This window comes from Entelurus aequoreus, linkage group LG07 (genome assembly GCF_033978785.1).
Source record: "Entelurus aequoreus isolate RoL-2023_Sb linkage group LG07, RoL_Eaeq_v1.1, whole genome shotgun sequence".
In the NCBI taxonomy this organism is placed as follows: Eukaryota; Metazoa; Chordata; class Actinopteri; order Syngnathiformes; family Syngnathidae; genus Entelurus; species Entelurus aequoreus.
In genome coordinates this window covers 78,372,249-78,392,752 of record NC_084737.1, presented here as the reverse complement: position 1 = coordinate 78,392,752, position 20,504 = coordinate 78,372,249, and the positions used below count along the sequence as shown (strand labels likewise).

At 37.6% G+C, this 20,504-nt stretch overlaps 1 protein-coding gene across 1 annotated transcript in view; it reads right to left on the bottom strand.

The window, feature by feature from the left end:
* Positions 1 to 525: 525 nt before the first annotated feature.
* clcnk (chloride channel K) overlaps positions 526 to 20,504 on the bottom strand; it is a 49,440-nt gene continuing 29,461 nt past the window's right edge. The window contains exons 14-21 of the mRNA XM_062054532.1: positions 17,274 to 17,343; positions 14,547 to 14,657; positions 8,816 to 9,032; positions 8,609 to 8,745; positions 6,713 to 6,786; positions 4,791 to 4,871; positions 858 to 944; positions 526 to 766 (exon numbers count right to left, since the gene is read on the bottom strand). Coding sequence (XP_061910516.1) covers positions 728 to 766; positions 858 to 944; positions 4,791 to 4,871; positions 6,713 to 6,786; positions 8,609 to 8,745; positions 8,816 to 9,032; positions 14,547 to 14,657; positions 17,274 to 17,343 — 816 coding nt within the window. The 3' untranslated portion in view covers positions 526 to 727. The remainder of the gene's footprint in view (positions 767 to 857; positions 945 to 4,790; positions 4,872 to 6,712; positions 6,787 to 8,608; positions 8,746 to 8,815; positions 9,033 to 14,546; positions 14,658 to 17,273; positions 17,344 to 20,504) is intronic.

Here is a 20,504-nt window from a genome sequence, read left to right as displayed (position 1 = left end):
ATCTGACTTAATTTTAACATTTTAATGATTGAGACCCTTTATGGTCCCCGGGACCCATAAAGGTAAAATAGATAAAAACTCCATATATTTTGTTATGGTTTGAAAATGAAAAATATCAAAATGGCCCCCACATGCTTTAATTTTGCCGTGTGCGGCCCTCAGTGGAAAAAGTTTGGACACCCCTGCCCTAACCCATCAGGAGCAAGGGAGAAGTGTCTTGCTCAAGGACATAACGGATGTGACTGGGATGGCGGAAGCTGGCAATTGAACCAGGAACCCTTAAGTTGCTGGCACTGCCGCTCTACCAACCGAGCCACGCCGTCTCAATGTATTTATTGTTAAATGAGCTAAAAAGCAAGACAAGTGTGATTACTTCGGTAAAAAGGGCAAATTCCTCATAAAGATCAAATGTATTATTATTCTTGGAAATCAATTTTTACTATTGTTCCCCGTTGAGGTAAAACTTGCAGAATTATAGGAACACAAATCAGTACATTAAGTAATCATTTTATTAGTTATTGTTTCTGTTGTACACACATGTAATGTGTCTTTTGTTAGTGAATCCTGCTGATTAGAACAAGAAGTGAGGAGTCAGTGATAAATGTGTGTCAAAGGCCGCTAGTGACCATTATTAGGAAATATTGTCATGTGAGGCCAATAAGCAACTGACAACATTATTAGAGCCAGGCCAACCATCCAAAGATGATTTATGGGCCGGAGGAGTGTTCTAGATTTCTTTAGCTGCGTCTTCTAATATTCTCTTCATCTGGAGGAGAAAGGAGAAGAAGACTTTTGGCTTTTTTCCTTTTCCACGAGGCCAAATGTTAATAAATACATGTGGATGAGCGTATGTGCACCTCTAACCATGTGATGAGTCCAAGCAGCCTTCCTCTGTCGGTGACAAACACAGTCTGAGCTCCAGAAAGGCTCAGGATGCTGTATGCCTGCAAGGTACATTGTTATGGACCGACTGACTGGAAAATGTTATTTTATCAAACACAATATAGTAGAAGTTCTAAAGTCAAATAATATTCATTCATTGATCAACCTTTGATTTGTTTGTATACTATTTACCCTACAGGAATGAATATAAAGTGAAATAATCTGTTCAAGCTGTCGACATCATCAAACATTTCTTAAAGGCCTACTGAAAGCCACTACTACCGACCACGCAGTCTGATAGTTTATACATCAATGATGAAATCTTAACATTGCAACACATGCCAATACGGCCGGGTTAACTTATAAAGTACAATTTTAAATTTCCCGCGAAACTTCCGGTTGAAAACGTCTATGTATGATGACGTCTGCGCGTGACGTCAATGGTTGAAGCGGAAGTATTGGTACACCATTGTATCCAATACAAAAAGCTCTGTTTTCATCGCAAAATTCCACAGTATTCTGGACATCTGTGTTGGTGAATCTTTTGCAATTTGTTTAATGAACAATGAAGACTGCAAAGAAGAAAGCTGTAGGTGGGATCGGTGTATTAGCGGCTGGCTGCAGCAACACAACCAGGAGGACTTTGACTTGGATAGCAGACGCGCTATCCGACGCTAGCCGCCAACCGCATCAATGATCGGGTGAAGTCCTTCGTCGCTCCGTCGATCGCTGGAACGCAGGTGAGCACGGGTGTTGATGAGCAGATGAGGGCTGGCTGGCGTAGGTGGATAGCTAATGTTTTTAGCATAGCTCTGTGAGGTCCCGTAACTAAGTTAGCTTCAATGGCGTCGTTAGCAACAGCATTGTTAAGCTTCGCCAGGCTGGAAAGCATTAACCGTGTAGTTACAGGTCCATGGTTTAATAGTATTGTTGATTTTCTGTCAATCCTTCCAGTCAGGGGTTTATTTCTTTTGTTTCTATCTGCAGTTAAGCCCGATGCTATCACGTTAGCTCCGTAGCTAAAGTGCTTCATCGATGCATTGTCGTGGAGATAAAAGTCACTGTGAATGTCAATTTCGCGTTCTCGACTCTCATTTTCAAGAGGATATAGTATCCAAGGTGGTTTGAAATACAAATCTGTGATCCACAATAGAAAAAGGAGAAAGTGTGGAATCCAATGAGCCAGCTTGTACCTAAGTTACGGTCAGAGCGAAAAAAGATACGTCCTGCACTGCACTCTAGTCCTTCACTCTCACGTTCCTCATCCACAAATCTTTCATCCTCGCTCAAATTAATGGGGTAATCGTCGCTTTCTCGGTCCGAATTTTTCTCGCTGCTGGTGTAAACAATGGGGAAATGTGAGGAGCCCTTCAACCTGCGACGTCACGCTACTTCCGGTACAGGCAAGGCTTTTTTTATCAGCAACCAAAAGTTGCGAACTTGATCGTCGATGTTCTCTACTAAATCCTTTCAGCAAAAATATGGCAATATCGCGAAATGATCAAGTATGACACATAGAATGGATCTGCTATCCCCGTTTAAATTAAAAAAAATAATTTCAGTAGGCCTGAAACAATGTTTTAAGTCGGAGTGTCACCATCCAATATTGTTATCAGTCTGATATAAGCAAAATAAGAATAAATTTAAAAAATAAAAAATAAAAAATAAAAAATAAAATATATATATATATATATATATATATATATATATATATATATATATATATATATATATATATATATATATATATATATATATATATATATATATATATGTGTATATATATATATATATGTATATATATATATGTATATATATATATATGTATATATATATATATATATGTATATATATATATATATGTATATATATATATATATATACATATATATATATATATACATATATATATATATATATATATATACATATACATATATATATATATATATATATATATATATATATATATATATATATATATATATATATATATATATATATATATATATATATATATATATGTATATATATACAGTTGTGGTCAAAAGTTTACATACAATTGTAAAGAACATAATGTCATGGCTGTCTTGAGTTTCCAATCATTTCTACAACTTTTATTTTTTTGTGATAGAGTGATTGGAGCACATACTTCTTGTTGGTCACAAAAAATATTCATGAAGTTTGGTTCTTTTATGAATTTATTATGGCCCTACGGAAAATGTGACCAAATCTGCTGGGTCAAAAGTATACATACAGCAATGTTAATATTTGGTTACATGTCCCTTGGCAAGTTTCACTGCAATAAGGCGCTTTTGGTAGCCATCCACAAGCTTCTGGTATAATTTTTTTTACCACTCTTGACAAAATTGGTGCAGTTCAGCTAAATTTGTTGGTTTTCTGACATGGACTTGTTTCTTCAGCATTGTCCACACGTTTAAGTCAGGACTTTGGGAAGGCCATTCTAAAACCTTAATTCTAGCCTGATTTAGCCAATCTTTTACCACCTTTGACGTGTGTTTTGTTACGGCGCACGCGCATTCTGCTTCCCCCTCCTCGGCGGGAGCACCTAGAGCAGTGGTGGGCAATTAATTTTTTACCAGGGGCCGCATGAGCAACCCGAGCACTGCTGGAGGGCCACATCGACAATATTTCACTACAATTTTGCTCAATATTATTTTTGATATACCGTAAGATTAAAAAAAATAATAATAATAATAATATTTTCATTTAACCTAACTTAACTTTATACAAAAGCAGATTGCTTTTGATGGTTTTATTTAAACTCTTAATCCTTAAATATTTAGATTAGGCCATGTGAAATGGTCTGAGATGGTCTCAACCCGCCTCGTTACAGTGCGTCAGGAGAGTGACACGTTCTCAAATGCGCCCCTTTTCTCTGGGCATATCAGCGCAACAGAGTCCAATAAGCACTCCTTAATAAACTCTTTGTCAGAAAACGCCTTACTTTTTCTGGCGATTTTGTGAGAAATTACGAAACCTGTTTTGACGTCTTCATCTCTGGGGGTGTGAAATTTGGCAAAAAGTCCTTGTTGGGTTTGCAGTTTTACCATCAACGCATCAGCCTCCCTTGCACGCGCTTCATCAGACAGATTCCGGTATTTTTCCTCGTGCTTCGTCGTGTAGTGGCGATTAAAATGATATTCTTTAAACACAGTAACCTGTGTACCACAAATTAAGCACACGGCTTTACCTTTAATTTCTGTAAAGAAATACTTGGCAGTCCATGTCTTGTTGAAAACACGCCATTCGTCATCAACTTTTCTTTTTTTAGCGTGAGCTGACATCTCGGGGGTAACCGGGCATCACTTGTCGCTGTGCACCTTCACTCACAGGTTACATACGGACATACGTCCATAAATAACACTTTTCAAAATAAAAGCAGCGCATTTGTATTGCACGCACAACATAGATGTTTTTGAAAATGTATTTTGTAATTTGTGATTGCCGCATACGTCCACACGGAAGTAATACAAATAACGCTTTTCAAAACAAAAGCAGCACCATTGTATTGCACACTCGACATTGATAATTTTTAAAATGTATTTTGTAATGTATGATTGGCCTCACGCGGGCCGGACAGGGACGCACAAAGGGCCGGATGTGGCCCGCAAAATGCCCAGGTCGGACCTAGAGGATCCGCACGACACACCCCCGCACTTGCCGCGCAGACCGCGCCCACGCGCCGCCGCAGCCGGTCGCAATCTGCAATCTACGCACCTGGACCTGACGAGAGACAGCAGTATAAAAGATCACTCCGCTGACTACTCCTCGTCGGAACGTAGCCCTGTATACAGTAAGCGTTACGTCTCTGGCTCCTCTCCTGTGTCTCTATCTCTCGCTCGCTTGGTTGAGTTATTCATCAAAATGGACTATTGTGTTCCTACCTCTTGTATGGTGTTGTGAGGTGACAACAGGGCCAAAGCAGAGTGAATAGTGCAGACGTCCTCCAAATGTGGATCCACATTCTAAAAGAGGACACAAACATGTTTTTTCCTTGCAAAAAAACCCCTAAAAAAATAAAAGCAAAAAAAACGCTGTGGGCAAAAATACTTTCTAGCTGTGTTTTCCTTACCATTGTGTCAATTCTGAAAAACAGCATTTACGCTCATTTTTCTACTTTATATTTTTGCACTCAACATGCCATTACTCAACATATTCAAACATAATCAAAGGACAAAATGTGCTTCTTGGCCAGGACTGCAGGTGAGCTTTTACTTAATTACTGTGCTACCTCTGGTTTTTTTTTAAGCAATCTCTTCTAAAAGGTCAAAGTCGTACAACAAAAAAACGAAGCAAATTTTCCAATAAAACATCATGCTAATCCAATTAATTCCTTCCAGACACCTACAAATATTAATATAAAGTTATATCATGTATATACAACCTCAATGGAGGGGTTTGGATGTTTTTTTTAAAGGGCTTTGAGGGTGGAATTGTGCAGCTTCCATACACTGCAAAAAGTCAGTGTTCAAAAACAAAAAAGACCACACAAATTAGGGGTATTTTACTTGAACTAAGAAAAAATGTCTAACAATAGAACAAGAAAATTTGGCTTGTCAAGACTTTCCAAAACAAGTAAAATTAGCTAACATCAATGAACCCAAAAATACCTTAAAATAAGTATATTCTCACTAACAACAAGTGCACTTTTCTTGATAGAAAACAAATATATAAGACCTTTTTTCTCAATATGTTGAAAAATATTCTTAAATGAAGTAAATGCTAGTGCCATTATCTTGACATAATGATATGCGCTCGGCATTACATTTCTTGAAACCAGCAAACTTACACTAAAACTAATTTATTGTTCTTAATGGAAAGGCAACAAGGCAACCGCTTGTTACTCTCTGGGTTTCCTAGCCGCTCAGACAAATTATACTGTCTAAAAATGCTTTTTCCCATCCATAATATGACATCATCGCGCCAAGTGCGTGCTCTTTCAGTCAATTAGTGCGCAAGGAATATATATATATATATATATATATATATATATATATATATATATATATATATATATATATATATATATATATATATATATATATATATATATATACAGCCTGGCCCCCAGCCCAATTTTTTATTACTATAATTTAGAAGAATTTACCTGAATGTACATTAACTATTTCTGTTCAAAACTGTTTGAAATGTCAAATGTTTAAATATTAACAGTCAGTTTACTGTACTGTGCCAACTGTACTACTATGTGAGTACATATTATCTATTGTTTCATTGAAAATAAAACAACAAAGTCCATTTGGCTGTCATCTGTTTTAATATGAGACACAATTGTGTCAAAGTCATGATTTTTTATTTCATGCTTGAAATAAGTAATTATTACTTTAAAAAAGTAGTTTTATACTTGTGAGTGTTGATGACACAGCTTTGCAACAGTTGATATTCTAGTTTCAAGCATGTTTTACTCAATATAGGTCAACAAATCTCAGCAACAAGCTGTAATATCTTACTGAGATCTTCTAGGACCAAAACACTTAAAACAAGTAAAACACTCTAACATAAAATCTGCTTAGTGAGAAGAATGATCTTATCAGACAGAAAATAAGCAAATATCACCCTTATTTGAGATATTTAATCTTACTTAGATTTCAGTTTTTGCAGTGTAGGCTCCATTAACTTTTATCGCATTAATTTAATATTTAAAATGCAAAAAAAATAAATAACAGCTGTCGTCATGTCTTTCATAATGATTGTGAACAATAGGCAACATCCCAAAAAAGTGCAGTTCCCCTTCAATGTGTGCTGATCAAACGGCGGAACCTCACAATTCTCTTCTTTTTTTTTTTACCTGAGCATCTCTGCAGTGACGCAGGAACATCAGCAGCTCTGCTCGCACAACAACGCCCAGCAAGATTGGAGAGTCTTTCAGGGGGAAAGGAGTGGATAGTAAATCAATGTTCTTTCTTTGTCACAGTCAGGAGTTACTGCAGCATTACACATGTGTGATTGCTCTTGAAAGGCTCATGCAGCAGACCGTTTTATTATTTTTTCCTTACAATTTGCTGCTTAAAGTGCAATTTCAGGCTGCCTTTTCATTTTCATGACCATAATGTGTCTGCTGGATCAGTCTAGCATATATTTTTACTACAAACCCCATTTCCATATGAGTTGGGAAATTGTGTTAGATGTAATTATAAACGGAATACAATGATTTGCAAATCCTTTTCAATCCATATTCAATTGAATATGCTACAAAGACAACATATTTGATGTTCAAACTGATAAACTTTTTTTTTGTTGCAAATAATCATTAACTTTAGAATTTGATGCCAGCAACACGTGACAAAGAAGTTGGGAAAAGTGGCAATAAATACTGATAAAGTTGAGGAATGCTCATCAAACACTTATTTGGAACATCCCACAGGTGAACAGGCTAATTGGGAACAGGTGGGTGCCATGATTGGGTATAAAAGTAGATTTCATGAAATGCTCAGTCATTCACAAACAAGGATGGGACGAGGGTCACCACTTTGTCAACAAATGCGTGAGCAAATTGTTGAACAGTTTAAGACAAACCTTTCTCAACCAGCTATTGCAAGGAATTTAGGGATTTCACCATCTACGCTCCGTAATATCATCAAAGGGTTCAGAGAATCTGGAGAAATCACTGCACGTAAGCAGCTAAGCCCGTGACCTTCGATCCCTCAGGCTGTACTGCATCAACAAGCGACATCAGTGTGTAAAGGATATCACCACATGGGCTCAGGAACACTTCAGAAACCCACTGTCAGTAACTACAGTTGGTCGCTACATCTGTAAGTGCAAGTTAAAACTCTCCTATGCAAGGCGAAAACCGTTTATCAACAACACCCAGAAACGCCGTCTGCTTCGCTGGGCCTGAGCTCATCTAAGATGGACTGATACAAAGTGGAAAAGTGTTCTGTGGTCTGACGAGTCCACATTTCAAATTGTTTTTGGAAACTGTGGACGTCGTGTCCTCCGGACCAAAGAGGAAAAGGACCATCCGGATTGTTATAGGCCCAAAGTGGAAAAGCCAGCATGTGTGATGGTATGGGGGTGTATTAGTGCCCAAGACATGGGTAACTTACACATCTGTGAAGGCGCCATTAATGCTGAAAGGTACATACAGGTTTTGGAGCAACATATGTTGCCATGCAAGCAACGTTACCATGGACGCCCCTGCTTATTTCAGCAAGACAATGCCAAGCCACGTGTTACATCAACGTGGCTTCATAGTAAAAGAATGTGGGTACTAGACTGGCCTGCCTGTAGTCCAGACCTGTCTCCCATTGAAAATGTGTGGTGCATTATGAAGCCTAAAATACCACAATGACTGTTGAACAACTTAAGCTGTACATCAAGCAAGAATGGGAAAGAATTCCACCTGAGAAGCTTCAAAAATGTGTCTCCTCAGTTCCCAAACGTTTACTGAGTGTTGTTTAAAGGAAAGGCCATGTAACACAGTGGTGAACATGCCCTTTCCCAACTACTTTGGCACGTGTTGCAGCCATGAAATTCTAAGTTAATTATTATTTGCAAAAAAAAATAAAGTTTATGAGTTTGAACATCAAATATGTTGTCTTTGTAGTGCATTCAATTGAATATGGGTTGAAAAGGATTTGCTAATCATTGTATTCCGTGTATATTTACATCTAACACAGTTTCCCAACTCATATGGAAACAGGGTTTGTACTTTGGACTCAGTGACTTCCTTCCTGCCCACCATGTGAGTCCACCACCGGGATTTGTGTCTCAGTGCTGGTGTTGTCCAGGACATGTTGCACCTCCTGTGGGCTTGCTGCTCTCTGAAGCTGCATCGTCCTCACACCCAGGAGGTGTCCAACCTGTGCGGAGACAAGCCTGGAGAAAACACACATTATCAAGCAGCCACGATTCATTGTGAAAAAGACATAGATATACAGTGATGTACTTGGGGTGTGCCAGCATGAGAGACGGCAGGTGTGGCAGCCTCTTGCTGATGGAGACGGCGTCATAGAAAGATGGGCGGTTCCCAGAGCGAGCGACGGCGTTGGCTAAGAGAGTGGCGAGGAGGGCGGGGACAACATGGCTGAACTGACCGGTCAATTCGACAGCCAAGAGAGCTGGTGATAAAGTGTGTGTCACAGCTCCGGAGAATGCTGCTGCACCTACAGCACACACAACAACACATACACTGTAGAGCAGGGGTGTCCAAACTTTTTCCACTGAAGGCCGCACACTGAAAAATCAAAGCAAGCGGGGGCCATTTTGATATTTTTTTAATTTTAAAAACCAATACAATATATGTATAAAAAATATACATTTAGGCCTCCACTCAGGCTTGATCCCGGGGACCCCAAAGGGTTTAGGTAAAAAAATATATAACAAATTTGTCATTATTTAGTATTATTATTATTATTATTATTATTCAAAGTTTAAATATCTAGATCAACATTAGGTATATCTGTCAATATAACGTTTTCTTTTTTTTTTAATAAAGATTTAAGTTGTATGCCCTTTTTGTCAAAGAAAACCCTGTTTTTTTATAGAAAAAAAAAAAATGCAATATTTTCCCCCAATAAAATTTTAAAGTGGAACATTTCAGATTATATAATAATTGGAGATCACAACATAACCCATAACAACATTGATTTTAATTTATTATTATTTTTTAGCTATGACACTTAAAAAAAAAAAAGTCCCACTAAAATTATTGGGGATCCAAAAAGTAAGTAAAGTGTTAAAAAATTAATCGTACATTTTTTTTAAACTTTTAACACAATAGTCTCGAGATCAACTTCAGCTCTATTTGTGAATTATAACTTTTATTGTTGTTTATTATGTTCCTTGTTGGTTAGTTTTAGGCCGTACTTTAAAAAAAAAAAAAAACATAGTTTTTTTTATATGGCAAACACAAAATATACAACATTTTCCCCAAAAAATATCTCAAAGTGGAATATTTAATGTGACGTAATTGGAGCCTTGAATAGGTTAATAATTCATAATAACATTGTTTTTGATTCTTTTTTATTTTTTTTAAAGAAAGAAACAGCCTGCATGACAGCTTAGTGTTATTAGAGTCAACATAGCAACATTTTCTTGTCATTTGTTTGCTCTTTTATACCACTTTTTATTTTTTATTTATTTTTTTATCGTATTATTAGAATGTGCCATGGGGCCGTTAAAAAATTACCAGCGGGCCGCAAATGGCCCCCGGGCCGCACTTTGGATACCCCTGCTGTAGAGTTACACGTTTTATATTAATACATAATGACAAGCAATGTTTGTTTGTGTACAATTTCACTCATATTTCCTTATGATGTAAATATCAGGGTTTGTGTCCCTTTTCCATGGCCTAATTCAAGCACTTTTTAACGACTTTCAAGATCAATTTTCCAGTTTTTCCAGTACCCCTCAAAAGGCGAAAAACCAGTGTGAATCAATCCATAGCCTCGTTGTTTGAGGTCACCAAATGCTGTCTGTAGGAAAACTACGGAAAACCTGCTAATGTCACGGTTTGGTTGCGGCTTACTGCATGGTTCGTTCTCCCGGGATGCAAAACGGACAACTCCGGACAAAAGCGTGAAGGTAGGATTTGATTTATTCTTCTTAAATCATCCAAACTACCAAAATACAGGCAAAACAACAAAAAGGCAAGCGTGCCTAACACACGGGAAGCTAAGACGCAGCATAGGCTAGGAGACAAGCAAAACTTAGCACTGGAATCATGAAGTAACAAATCTTACGTGACAGTAAAGGGGAGCAAACAAAGAAGCCAGGACGAGTGATCAGCAAAGGCAGGCTTAAATAGTGTCTCTTGATTACAAACAGGTGAACAACAGAGACAGGTGAACAACAGAGGCAGGTGAAAATCAGAAGTAACCATGGTGACTAAATTCAGGAGGTGCACAAACAGGAACTAAAGGAGTCCAAAACAAACAGAAAATACAAAACATGATCCGGATCACGGATCATGACAGCTAAAACTTAAGCCTAACATTGAACCAGCAGTTATCATTAACTGAATGGGCCATAGAAAATGAAGCAGTGTTTCTGTAGACTATTCAATGTCATTGGTGTTTGCAAATGTGTCTCCATTTGTGTTGTTCTTCAAATTTCTTGTTCTTGTTCTTACTTACAGCAGTCAATGACATCGAACAGCACGGATTGATTCACACCGTATTTGTGCTTGTAAACTAACATAATGTGATATGAATACACGCACCCTCAAAATGTCAATTTCACTCATTTATTAGCAAAACTGTTCCACATTAATATAAGGATAATATATTAAAGGAAAATATTGTGTTTGTTTCACAACACCTCGGTCACGTTTCATTAAGCATATCTAGCCTTATAACTGTGGCTATGATAACAAATTGATTTTTAGTTGAGGAAAGTTCTTAACATTATAGTTTATCATTGACAAACGCTCGCTGTTTTCCTTTCATAGCTCGTAATAACTGTCCGTAATTAACATGTAATCTAGCGCTGATCTCACAGTTTAATGTACCAAAAGGTTAGAAAACAAAACTTTAGCTATCGTTAGTTAACTTGTAGGGCTAGTAATCTCTGTGGCTTACCTTTCATATGACTCGAGAGAGCTGACTATCCCATTGCGAAAAACTGGATTTCCTTTTTGCATACTTTGCAGCAGGCTACACATGGATTTAGCCCACATTTTATCCAAAGTTTGTATTTATCATTTTCCATCCAATGTTCATTAAAGGCCTACTGAAAGCCACTACTAGCGACCACGCAGTCTGAAAGTTTATTTATCAATGATGAAATCTTAACATTGCAACACATGCCAATACGGCCGGGTTAACTTATAAAGTGCAATTTTAAATTTCCCGCTAAACTTCCGGTTGAAAACGCCTTTGGAGGATGACGTATGCGCGTGACGTAGCCAGTGAAACAGAAGTATCGGTACCCCATTGAAGCCAATACAAAATAGCTCTGTTTTCATTTCATAATTCCACAGTATTCTGGACATCTGCGTTGGTGAATCTGTTGCAATTTGTTCATTGCATTATGGAGAAAGAAGCTGAGCAAGCAAAGAAGAAAGTTGTCGGTGCGAAGCGGAGTATTCGGCGAGGGAAGTCAGCAACACAACACAGCCGGTGCTTCATTGTTTACATTCCCGAAAGGTGCAGTCAAGATCGAAGAACTCGGACAACAGAGACTCTTACCAGGAGGACTTTGACTTCGATACACAGACGCCTGTAGAGAACTGGGACAACACAGACTCTTACCAGGATTACTTTGATTTGGATACACAGACGCAGAACCGTGAGTACGCAGCTGCGCTTCCAAACATTTGATCGCTTGCCCGTACGTGCGTGTCACGTACGTAACTTTGGGTAAATATATAAGCTTTATGAACCTTGGGTTAGGTGAACGGTCCTTTGGGCTGAGTGATTGTGTGTGTTGTGCAGGTGTTTGAATTGTATTGGCGGGTTATATGGACAGGAGCTAGGAGCTAGGAACTAGGAGCTAGCATAACAAACACCTAGGTGTTTTTATGCGGGATTAATTTGTGGCATATTAAATATAAGCCTGGTTGTGTTGTGGCTAATAGAGTATTTATATGTCTTGTGTTTATTTACTGTTGTAGTTATTCCCAGCTGAATATCAGGTCCCACCTGCCTCTCACAGCATCTTCCCTATCTGAATCGCTTCCACTCCCCACTAGTCCTTCACTTGCACTTTCCTCATCCACAAATCTTTCATCCTCGCTCAAATTAATGGGGAAATCGTCACTTTCTCAGTCCGAATCGCTCTCACTTCTGGCCGCCATCACTGTAAACAATAGGGAACTTTGCAGAAATGTTCAACTGACTACGTCACGCTACTTCTGGTAGGGGCAAGGCTTTTTTTTGTCAGATACCAAAAGTTGCGATATCTATCGTCGTTGTTCTATACTAAATCCTTTCAGCAAAAATATGGCAATATCGCGAAATGATCAAGTATGACACATAGAATAGATCTGCTATCCCCGTTTAAATAAAAAAATTCATTTCAGTAGGCCTTTAAAACGACATGGACATGAACCACTGTCCTCTTGGGGGCTTATATACGGCTCTGGCATGACAACAACCTAGTGTAAGGGCTCGTGCAAAGCCAACAGATCAAGCGTGTAGCTTTCATTTTTAAGAAAATGTATTTTATTTTTTTTCCATTTTATAATTAGCCTATTGAGTCAGACTGCCGGGAAATATGATGAACACTTCCAAGCATTTACAAGCACTTCACCCAAAAATTCAAGCATTTTTCAAACCTTGAAAACACAACATTAAAATCCAAGCATTTTCAAGGTTTTTAAGCACCCGTACGAATCCTGAAATATGCATAGAACTTTAAATTTTTCATTTGTGCTGATGCCAGCCATTATGACTACATTCATCCCCCGATTTTTGCAGTTAATTGGTTACGGACACAATTCCGCAAAGTAGGTATCATTAATAATAATTAGAACGTTTTCATAGCTACGCTGTAAAAAAAAGTCTGCACAATTTCATCTGTGGTTTCCAGGAATTCAATGTAAAAATACAGTCACGATGTATAGGACATTACAGTATGTTAATGTAGATCAGTTGAATTTACAGTTACTAACTGTTTTTGCTTATGTTAAATTATTATGAAAAATATTATATATTCTTAACATGTTTACAAAAAAATAGGGCAATATACTAGCAGCTGTGGTTGCCAGGAGAGATAGCGCTATTGATAATGAATAATAATAATTACCTCTATTATCAACAACACAACTGTTTCATATGCAACAATACATATACAGTATGTAATGATAACTTGAATTACAAAAGAAAGCAGATAAATGGAGGGGAAGAAAGAGAAGCGAATGGCATTAACCTTGTAGATTGTTATAGTAACAATAGACTAAGCTTTGTCAGCCAGTTTCCCATAGGGAAACAACGTTAATATATTTTTGATGAAACGTGATTATATGCATGAGTGTATGTATGTATATGTGCTTGTATACACTACCGTTCAAAAGTTTGGGGTCACATTGAAATGTCCTTATTTTCAATAAAGAGAACTTTAAACTAGTCTTAACTTTAAAGAAATACACTCTATACATTACTAATGTGGTAAATGACTATTCTAGCTGCAAATGTCTGGTTTTTGGTGCAATATCTACATAGATGTATAGAGGCCCATTTCCAGCAACTATCTTTCCAGTGTTCTAATGGTACAATGTGTTTGCTCATTGGCTCAGAAGGCTAATTGATGATTAGAAAACCCTTGTGCAATCATGTTCACACATCTGAAAACAGTTTAGCTCGTTATAGAAGCTACAAAACTGACCTTCCTTTGAGCAGATTGAGTTTCTGGAGCATCACATTTGTGGGGTCAATTAAACGCTCAAAATGGCCAGAAAAAGAGAACTTTCATCTGAAACTCGACAGTCTATTCTTGTTCTTAGAAATGAAGGCTATTCCACAAAATTGTTTGGGTGACCCCAAACTTTTGAACGGTAGTGTATGTACAGTATATGTATGTTTGTACAGTGAATGTGCGTGTGGATGTATGAACTCTGAGTGTGTGGATATGTACTGTACGTGTGTATGTATGTGGGAGCGTATGAACCTATGTGTGCGCATATGTATGTATATATGTATAGAAGCACTGAAAAGATTCAATCAGCTGTTGTACTGTACCTGCAAGTGCGTAGCCTCCAGGATTTATAGACGACCACTCATTGCCTGGTGTCATTGTGGTGGATGATATGTAAATCATTCCCTCTGCAAGCAAACGGCCAATGGCTGCCCCTGACAAAAAACAGTCAGTAGTTTTATATAAATATTTTCTCTTACTGACTCCTCTTTTTAAAATGCTGATTTGTCTTCCAATGGGTGATATTTGCACAAAAAACATGAATCATGCATGATTCATTATTCAACTTCACATAAAACATTTAATTACCTCAGCAACAGATGAACAGAATTTCTACACAGAATTAATTGGACTTAACCATTACTGCCCCATAGGTCAAGTGGAAGCAGGGAGTGGAAGTCAGACAAGAAACTAAAATGTCATGCCCATAGACGACCATAATGTATCCCCTCTGGGGAGCCTCTAATTGTTAATGAAGAAAGTGGCTTAGAAGGCAAAAACTAAGACATTTAGATAAAACACGCCACATTCCAAGTTCACCCCCCATGGAACAATTCCATAATGTTGTTGTATGTACTTTAATTTCACAATTGAGACACTGCTCTGTATTAAATATAAAAACACACACTGGAATCAGAGAAAAACATTGCCATCTGGCATACTTGCCAACCTTGAGACCTCCAAATTCGGGAGATGGGTGGGGTCGGGGTGGGCGGGGCGGGGCCGTGGCCGGGGGGCGGGGTTAAGGGGGGAAGAGTATATTTATAGCTAGAATTCACTGAAATTCAAGTATTTCTTATATATATATATATATATATATATATATATATATATATATATATATATATATATATATATATATACACACTACCGTTCAAAAGTTTGGGGTCACATTGAAATGTCCTTATTTTTGAAGGAAAAGCACTGTACTTTTCAATGAAGATAACTTTAAACTAGTCTTAACTTTAAAGAAATACACTCTATACATTGCTAATGTGGTAAATGACTATTCTAGCTGCAAATGTCTGGTTTTTGGTGAAATATCTACATAGGTGTATAGAGGCCCATTTCCAGCAACTATCACTCCAGTGTTCTAATGGTACAATGTGTTTGCTCATTGGCTCAGAAGGCTAATTGATGATTAGAAAACCCTTGTGCAATCATGTTCACACATCTGAAAACAGTTTAGCTCGTTACAGAAGCTACAAAACTGACCTTCCTTTGAGCAGATTGAGTTTCTGGAGCATCACATTTGTGGGGTCAATTAAACGCTCAAAATGGCCAGAAAAAGAGAACTTTCATCTGAAACTCGACAGTCTATTCTTGTTCTTAGAAATGAAGGCTATTCCACAAAATTGTTTGGGTGACCCCAAACTTTTGAACGGTAGTGTATTATATATATATATATATATATATATATATATATATATATACAAAATAGATACTTGACTTTCATTGAATTCTAGCTATATATATATATATATATATATATATATGTATTTTATTATATATATACATATAAATAAAATAAATAATAGAATTTCAGTGTTCATTTATTTACACATATACACACACATAACACTCCTCTCTACTCATTGTTGTATTTGAAAGTGCAATGCTTTGCAGCCAGTAGCACAGCCTTTGAAGGAGCATAGGTATGGGCAGTGTAATATTCTGGGTTGGAGTCAATAACCAGGCGAGGTGACGAAGTTACGTCTCTTTACTTCATACTTCAGAACCGACTCCCACACTTGCCGTCAGGGGGCGCAATACAACGTAAACCGTTGGCCAACCAAAAAGTAGCCAGATAGTGTTCTGTGGTTACGTGACGACAGGCTGTTCTCACTCAGGTCCGCACGGACCTGGAGGGGGCGTGCCTTAAGTCCGGCTGGAAATCGGGAGAAATTCGGGAGAATGGTTGTCCCGGGAGATTTTCGGGAGAGCAGGCCTGGCCCTAACCAATCTGGCGCCCTAGGCAAGATTTTAGGTGGCGGCCCTCCCCACCCTCCCCACATCGGCAGTGAAGTGTATATACTCACAAAAAACCGAATAGCTTTGTCTTTGACCTTTTTTTTTACTTAAAGAAAGCAAATTAACATATTTTATGAGAATGTTATGTTATGATTATCTTTAACCGAATCACAGCAGTGCTCAAATTAAAAAAACAGCATTTCCTCTCATGTGATATTGCTTACTTAACATTAATGATGTGCACTTTAACAACTAGGCTTACAACTATACCTAATATATAAAGGGGTGGAAAAGTGACTATTACCTGCAGGGCAAACATTAGCTAACCAGAAGGCAATAACAATGTAAACAAAAAACACCTGCTTAAAAGATCTACTACAAATGTCCCTGAGGAATGTAAGGTGGGAGTACTGTAATTACCTAACGTAATGTTGTAACAAATAATATTTCTATTAGATAGGCTTTACTTTGCATTTTAATTAACGTCGGATTATTTTTTGTATTTAGAAATAATAGTACCAACTTTTTCTTCTTTTTTTCTCCAACATTTGTGGCACTGGCGTGGCGCCCCCTGATGGACGGCGCCCTTAGCATTTGCCTATACGGCCTATGCCACGGGCCGGCCCTGCGGGAGAGGCACTGAAATTCCGGAGTCTCCCGGAAAAATTCGGGAGGGTTGGCAAGTATGCCATCTGGTGGTCCTGATTGAGGTCACCACTGGGTCACAGTCACCACTGGGAATCACAGCAGGATGATTTAATAGAGAAGTATTGTTATAGACATTTCAAGGCCTGACTCACCATAGATAAAAACTGGCATGAAGTAACCCGCTGGCAGTGGCAGAGTGCAGGCTAGCACTGACATCCACAGCTGAAAAGCAGACACAAACACAAACAAACACACACACACACACACACACACACACACACACGCACACACACACACATACTCCAATGTGTCAAACATTAGACACAAATCCACAATTCATATGTTTTAATGTTGCAGTGCTACCAGGTAGAATATGAGGATTTTATGTTGTTTATTATTATCATACAATTTATTGTCATTATTATAGTGAATATTTATGAATGTGCGTGGACACAAGGTTTTTCTGTGAATACACACCATTATATGAATACTAGTAAATATTTTCTGGTAACTGTGTACCGTATTTTTCGGAATATAAGTCGCTCCGGAGTATAAGTCGCACCGGCCGAAAATGCATAATAAAGAAGGAAAAAAACATATATAAGTCGCACTGGAGTATAAGTCGCATTTTTTGGGGAAATTTATTTGATAAAACCCAACACCAAGAATAGACATTTGAAGGGCAATTTAAAATAAATAAAGAATAGTGAACAACAGGCTGAATAAGTGTACGTTATATGAGGCATAAATAACCAACTGAGAACGTGTCTGGTATGTTAACGTAACATATTATGGTAAGAGTCATTCAAATACCGTAATTTCCGGACTATAAGCCGCACCTGACTATAAGCCGCACCAGTTAAATTTAGGGGGAAATACAGATTGCTCCATATATAAGCCGCACCCGACTATAAGCCGCAGGGTTTTGATGTGTAATTACCGTGGTATATAGGGGTTCCTGCTACCACGGAGGGGATTGTCGGGACAGAGATGACTGTTTGGGAACGCAAAGCGTCCCATTTATTAACAATAAATCTTTCAATCATTCAATCAAACTTTCACATCTTTGACATGGCGAACAGCATTCGTGCAGAGTACAAATAATACAACGGTGCAAAGTAATACAAAGTGCTCGCATGTACGTTATCAAAATAACCAGCCTACCGGTATATGAAAAGTCAGTCTTTAATCATTGTGTCATCGTCTTCCTCCTGCGTACTAAAACCACCGAAATCCTCTTCGTCGGTGTCGGAGAAGAACAGGCTGTATATAAGCCGCACCCTTGTATAAGCCGCAGGGACCAGAACGAGGGGAAAAAGTAGCGGCTTATAGTCCGGAAATTACGGTAACTATAACATATAGAACATGCTATACGTTTACCAAACAATCTGTCACTCCTAATCGCTAAATCCCATGAAATCTTATACGTCTAGTCTCTTACGTGAACGAGCTAAATAATATTATTTGATATTTTACGGTAATGTGTTAAAAATTTCACACATAAGTCACTCCTGAGTATAAGTCGCACGCCCGGCCAAACTATGAAAAAAACTGCGACTTATAGTCCGAAAAATACGGTAATTATTCCTTAAATGGGAACTGCACTTTTTTTTAAAAAATGTTGCCTATCGTTCACAATCATTATGAAAGACATAATGACGGATGTTTTTTTTTTCCAATGCATTCTAAATATTAAATAAATGTACATAAAAGTCCGCTTAGAGTGGAGCCAATGGGAGCTGCACTATTCCGCCCATAAAATCAGATAAATAACCATTCAAAAAGCGCCAACAATACTCCATTTACATTTCGTGATTTTAATATTAACAAAGTATTAATGATATTGTTATTATAAGTGCTAACGCAGGCGACTTATTTATTGCGGCGACATAATCACTTCTGTGTGTCCTTATGTTTACATCCTCGTTTCCTTGCTCCCTGTAAGTTTATATTGTAGGTCATATATATTATTTACAAGCCTGTAAATGTGTGTTGGTCATGTATGATGTCTTTTTGTTATTTTTGTTTCGTGATGTGTAATGTCTATTGTTCAAATGTACGGCAGTGAAAATGAATTTCCCCAACGGGGACCAATAAATCTAAATCTAAAATCTAAAATCTAATATCATGCATCTCACCTGGAAAGTAGGTGGCCGAGAATATAATCCGACAAGTTGGGATACTTTGACTGCCATGTAGGACCTGACACTGGCGAGGACGACACGGAAAGCGCTTGTTAACTCACCCCGTTTCTTCGCCAGGATTATGAGACATTTTTCATCTAAATGGGAATACATGAACAGCCCAGTAGTTGGCATCCTAATGACAGCAGATCTTGTCAATAAGTGATATTTTATTATGTTTGTTGGCTTTTATTAAGTCTGCAGTGAGTAATAATCAGTGATGAAGAAAAAAGAAAAAGCAAACGCTGTGATGCGTTTTTGAAATTAATGCACCGCGTATGCTTAAAATGATCAAAATATGTAAATAATAAATGTTATTATAAATGTAACCGTTACTACATTACCTATATACTTAAAGCATATATATAAAACCTCAATGGAGGTGTTTGGATGTTTTTTTAGGGGCCTTTAGGCAGAATTGAACATATCCCCAAGGCTTCATTGTAAGCGAACTTCTGATCGCATTTATTTAATATTTAGATTACATTAAAAAACAAACATCCGTCGTCATGACTTTCATAATGATTGAGAAAGATAGGCAAAAAAAAACACAAATAAAATGCAGTCCCCCTTTAAATGTGAATAAAAGGGATAAAGGTGTGAACAGTTTGAGTCCTTAAAACAGATCTGGGCAAATTAAGGCCCGGGGGCCACATGCGGCCCGTTAAGCTTTTCAATCTGGCCCGCCGGACATTCCCAAATAATTTTTTTAGATCTCTAAGATGGTAAGTGTAGCTGCCATTATGATGTGTAGTGATGTTTTCTAATGACCGTAAGTCTTGAACTATACAAATCTTTCAATTAGAGATGTCCGATAATATCGGCCTGCCGATATTATGCTTTAAAATGTAGTATCGGAAATGATCGGTATCGTTTTTTTATTATTGGTATCGTTTTTTTTTGGTTTTTTTCTTTTTAATTAAATCAACATAAAAACCACAAGATACACTTACAATTAGTGCACCAACCCAAAAAACCTCCCTCCCCCATTTACACTCATTCACACAAAAGGGTTGTTTCTTTCTGTTATTAATATTCTGGTTCCTACATTATATATCAATACATTCTGCAAGGGATACAGTCCGTAAGCACACATGATTGTGCGTGCTGCTGGTCCACTAATAGTACTAACCTTTAACACTTAATTTTACTCATTTTTATTAATTACTAGTTTCTATGTAACTGTTTTTATATTGTTTT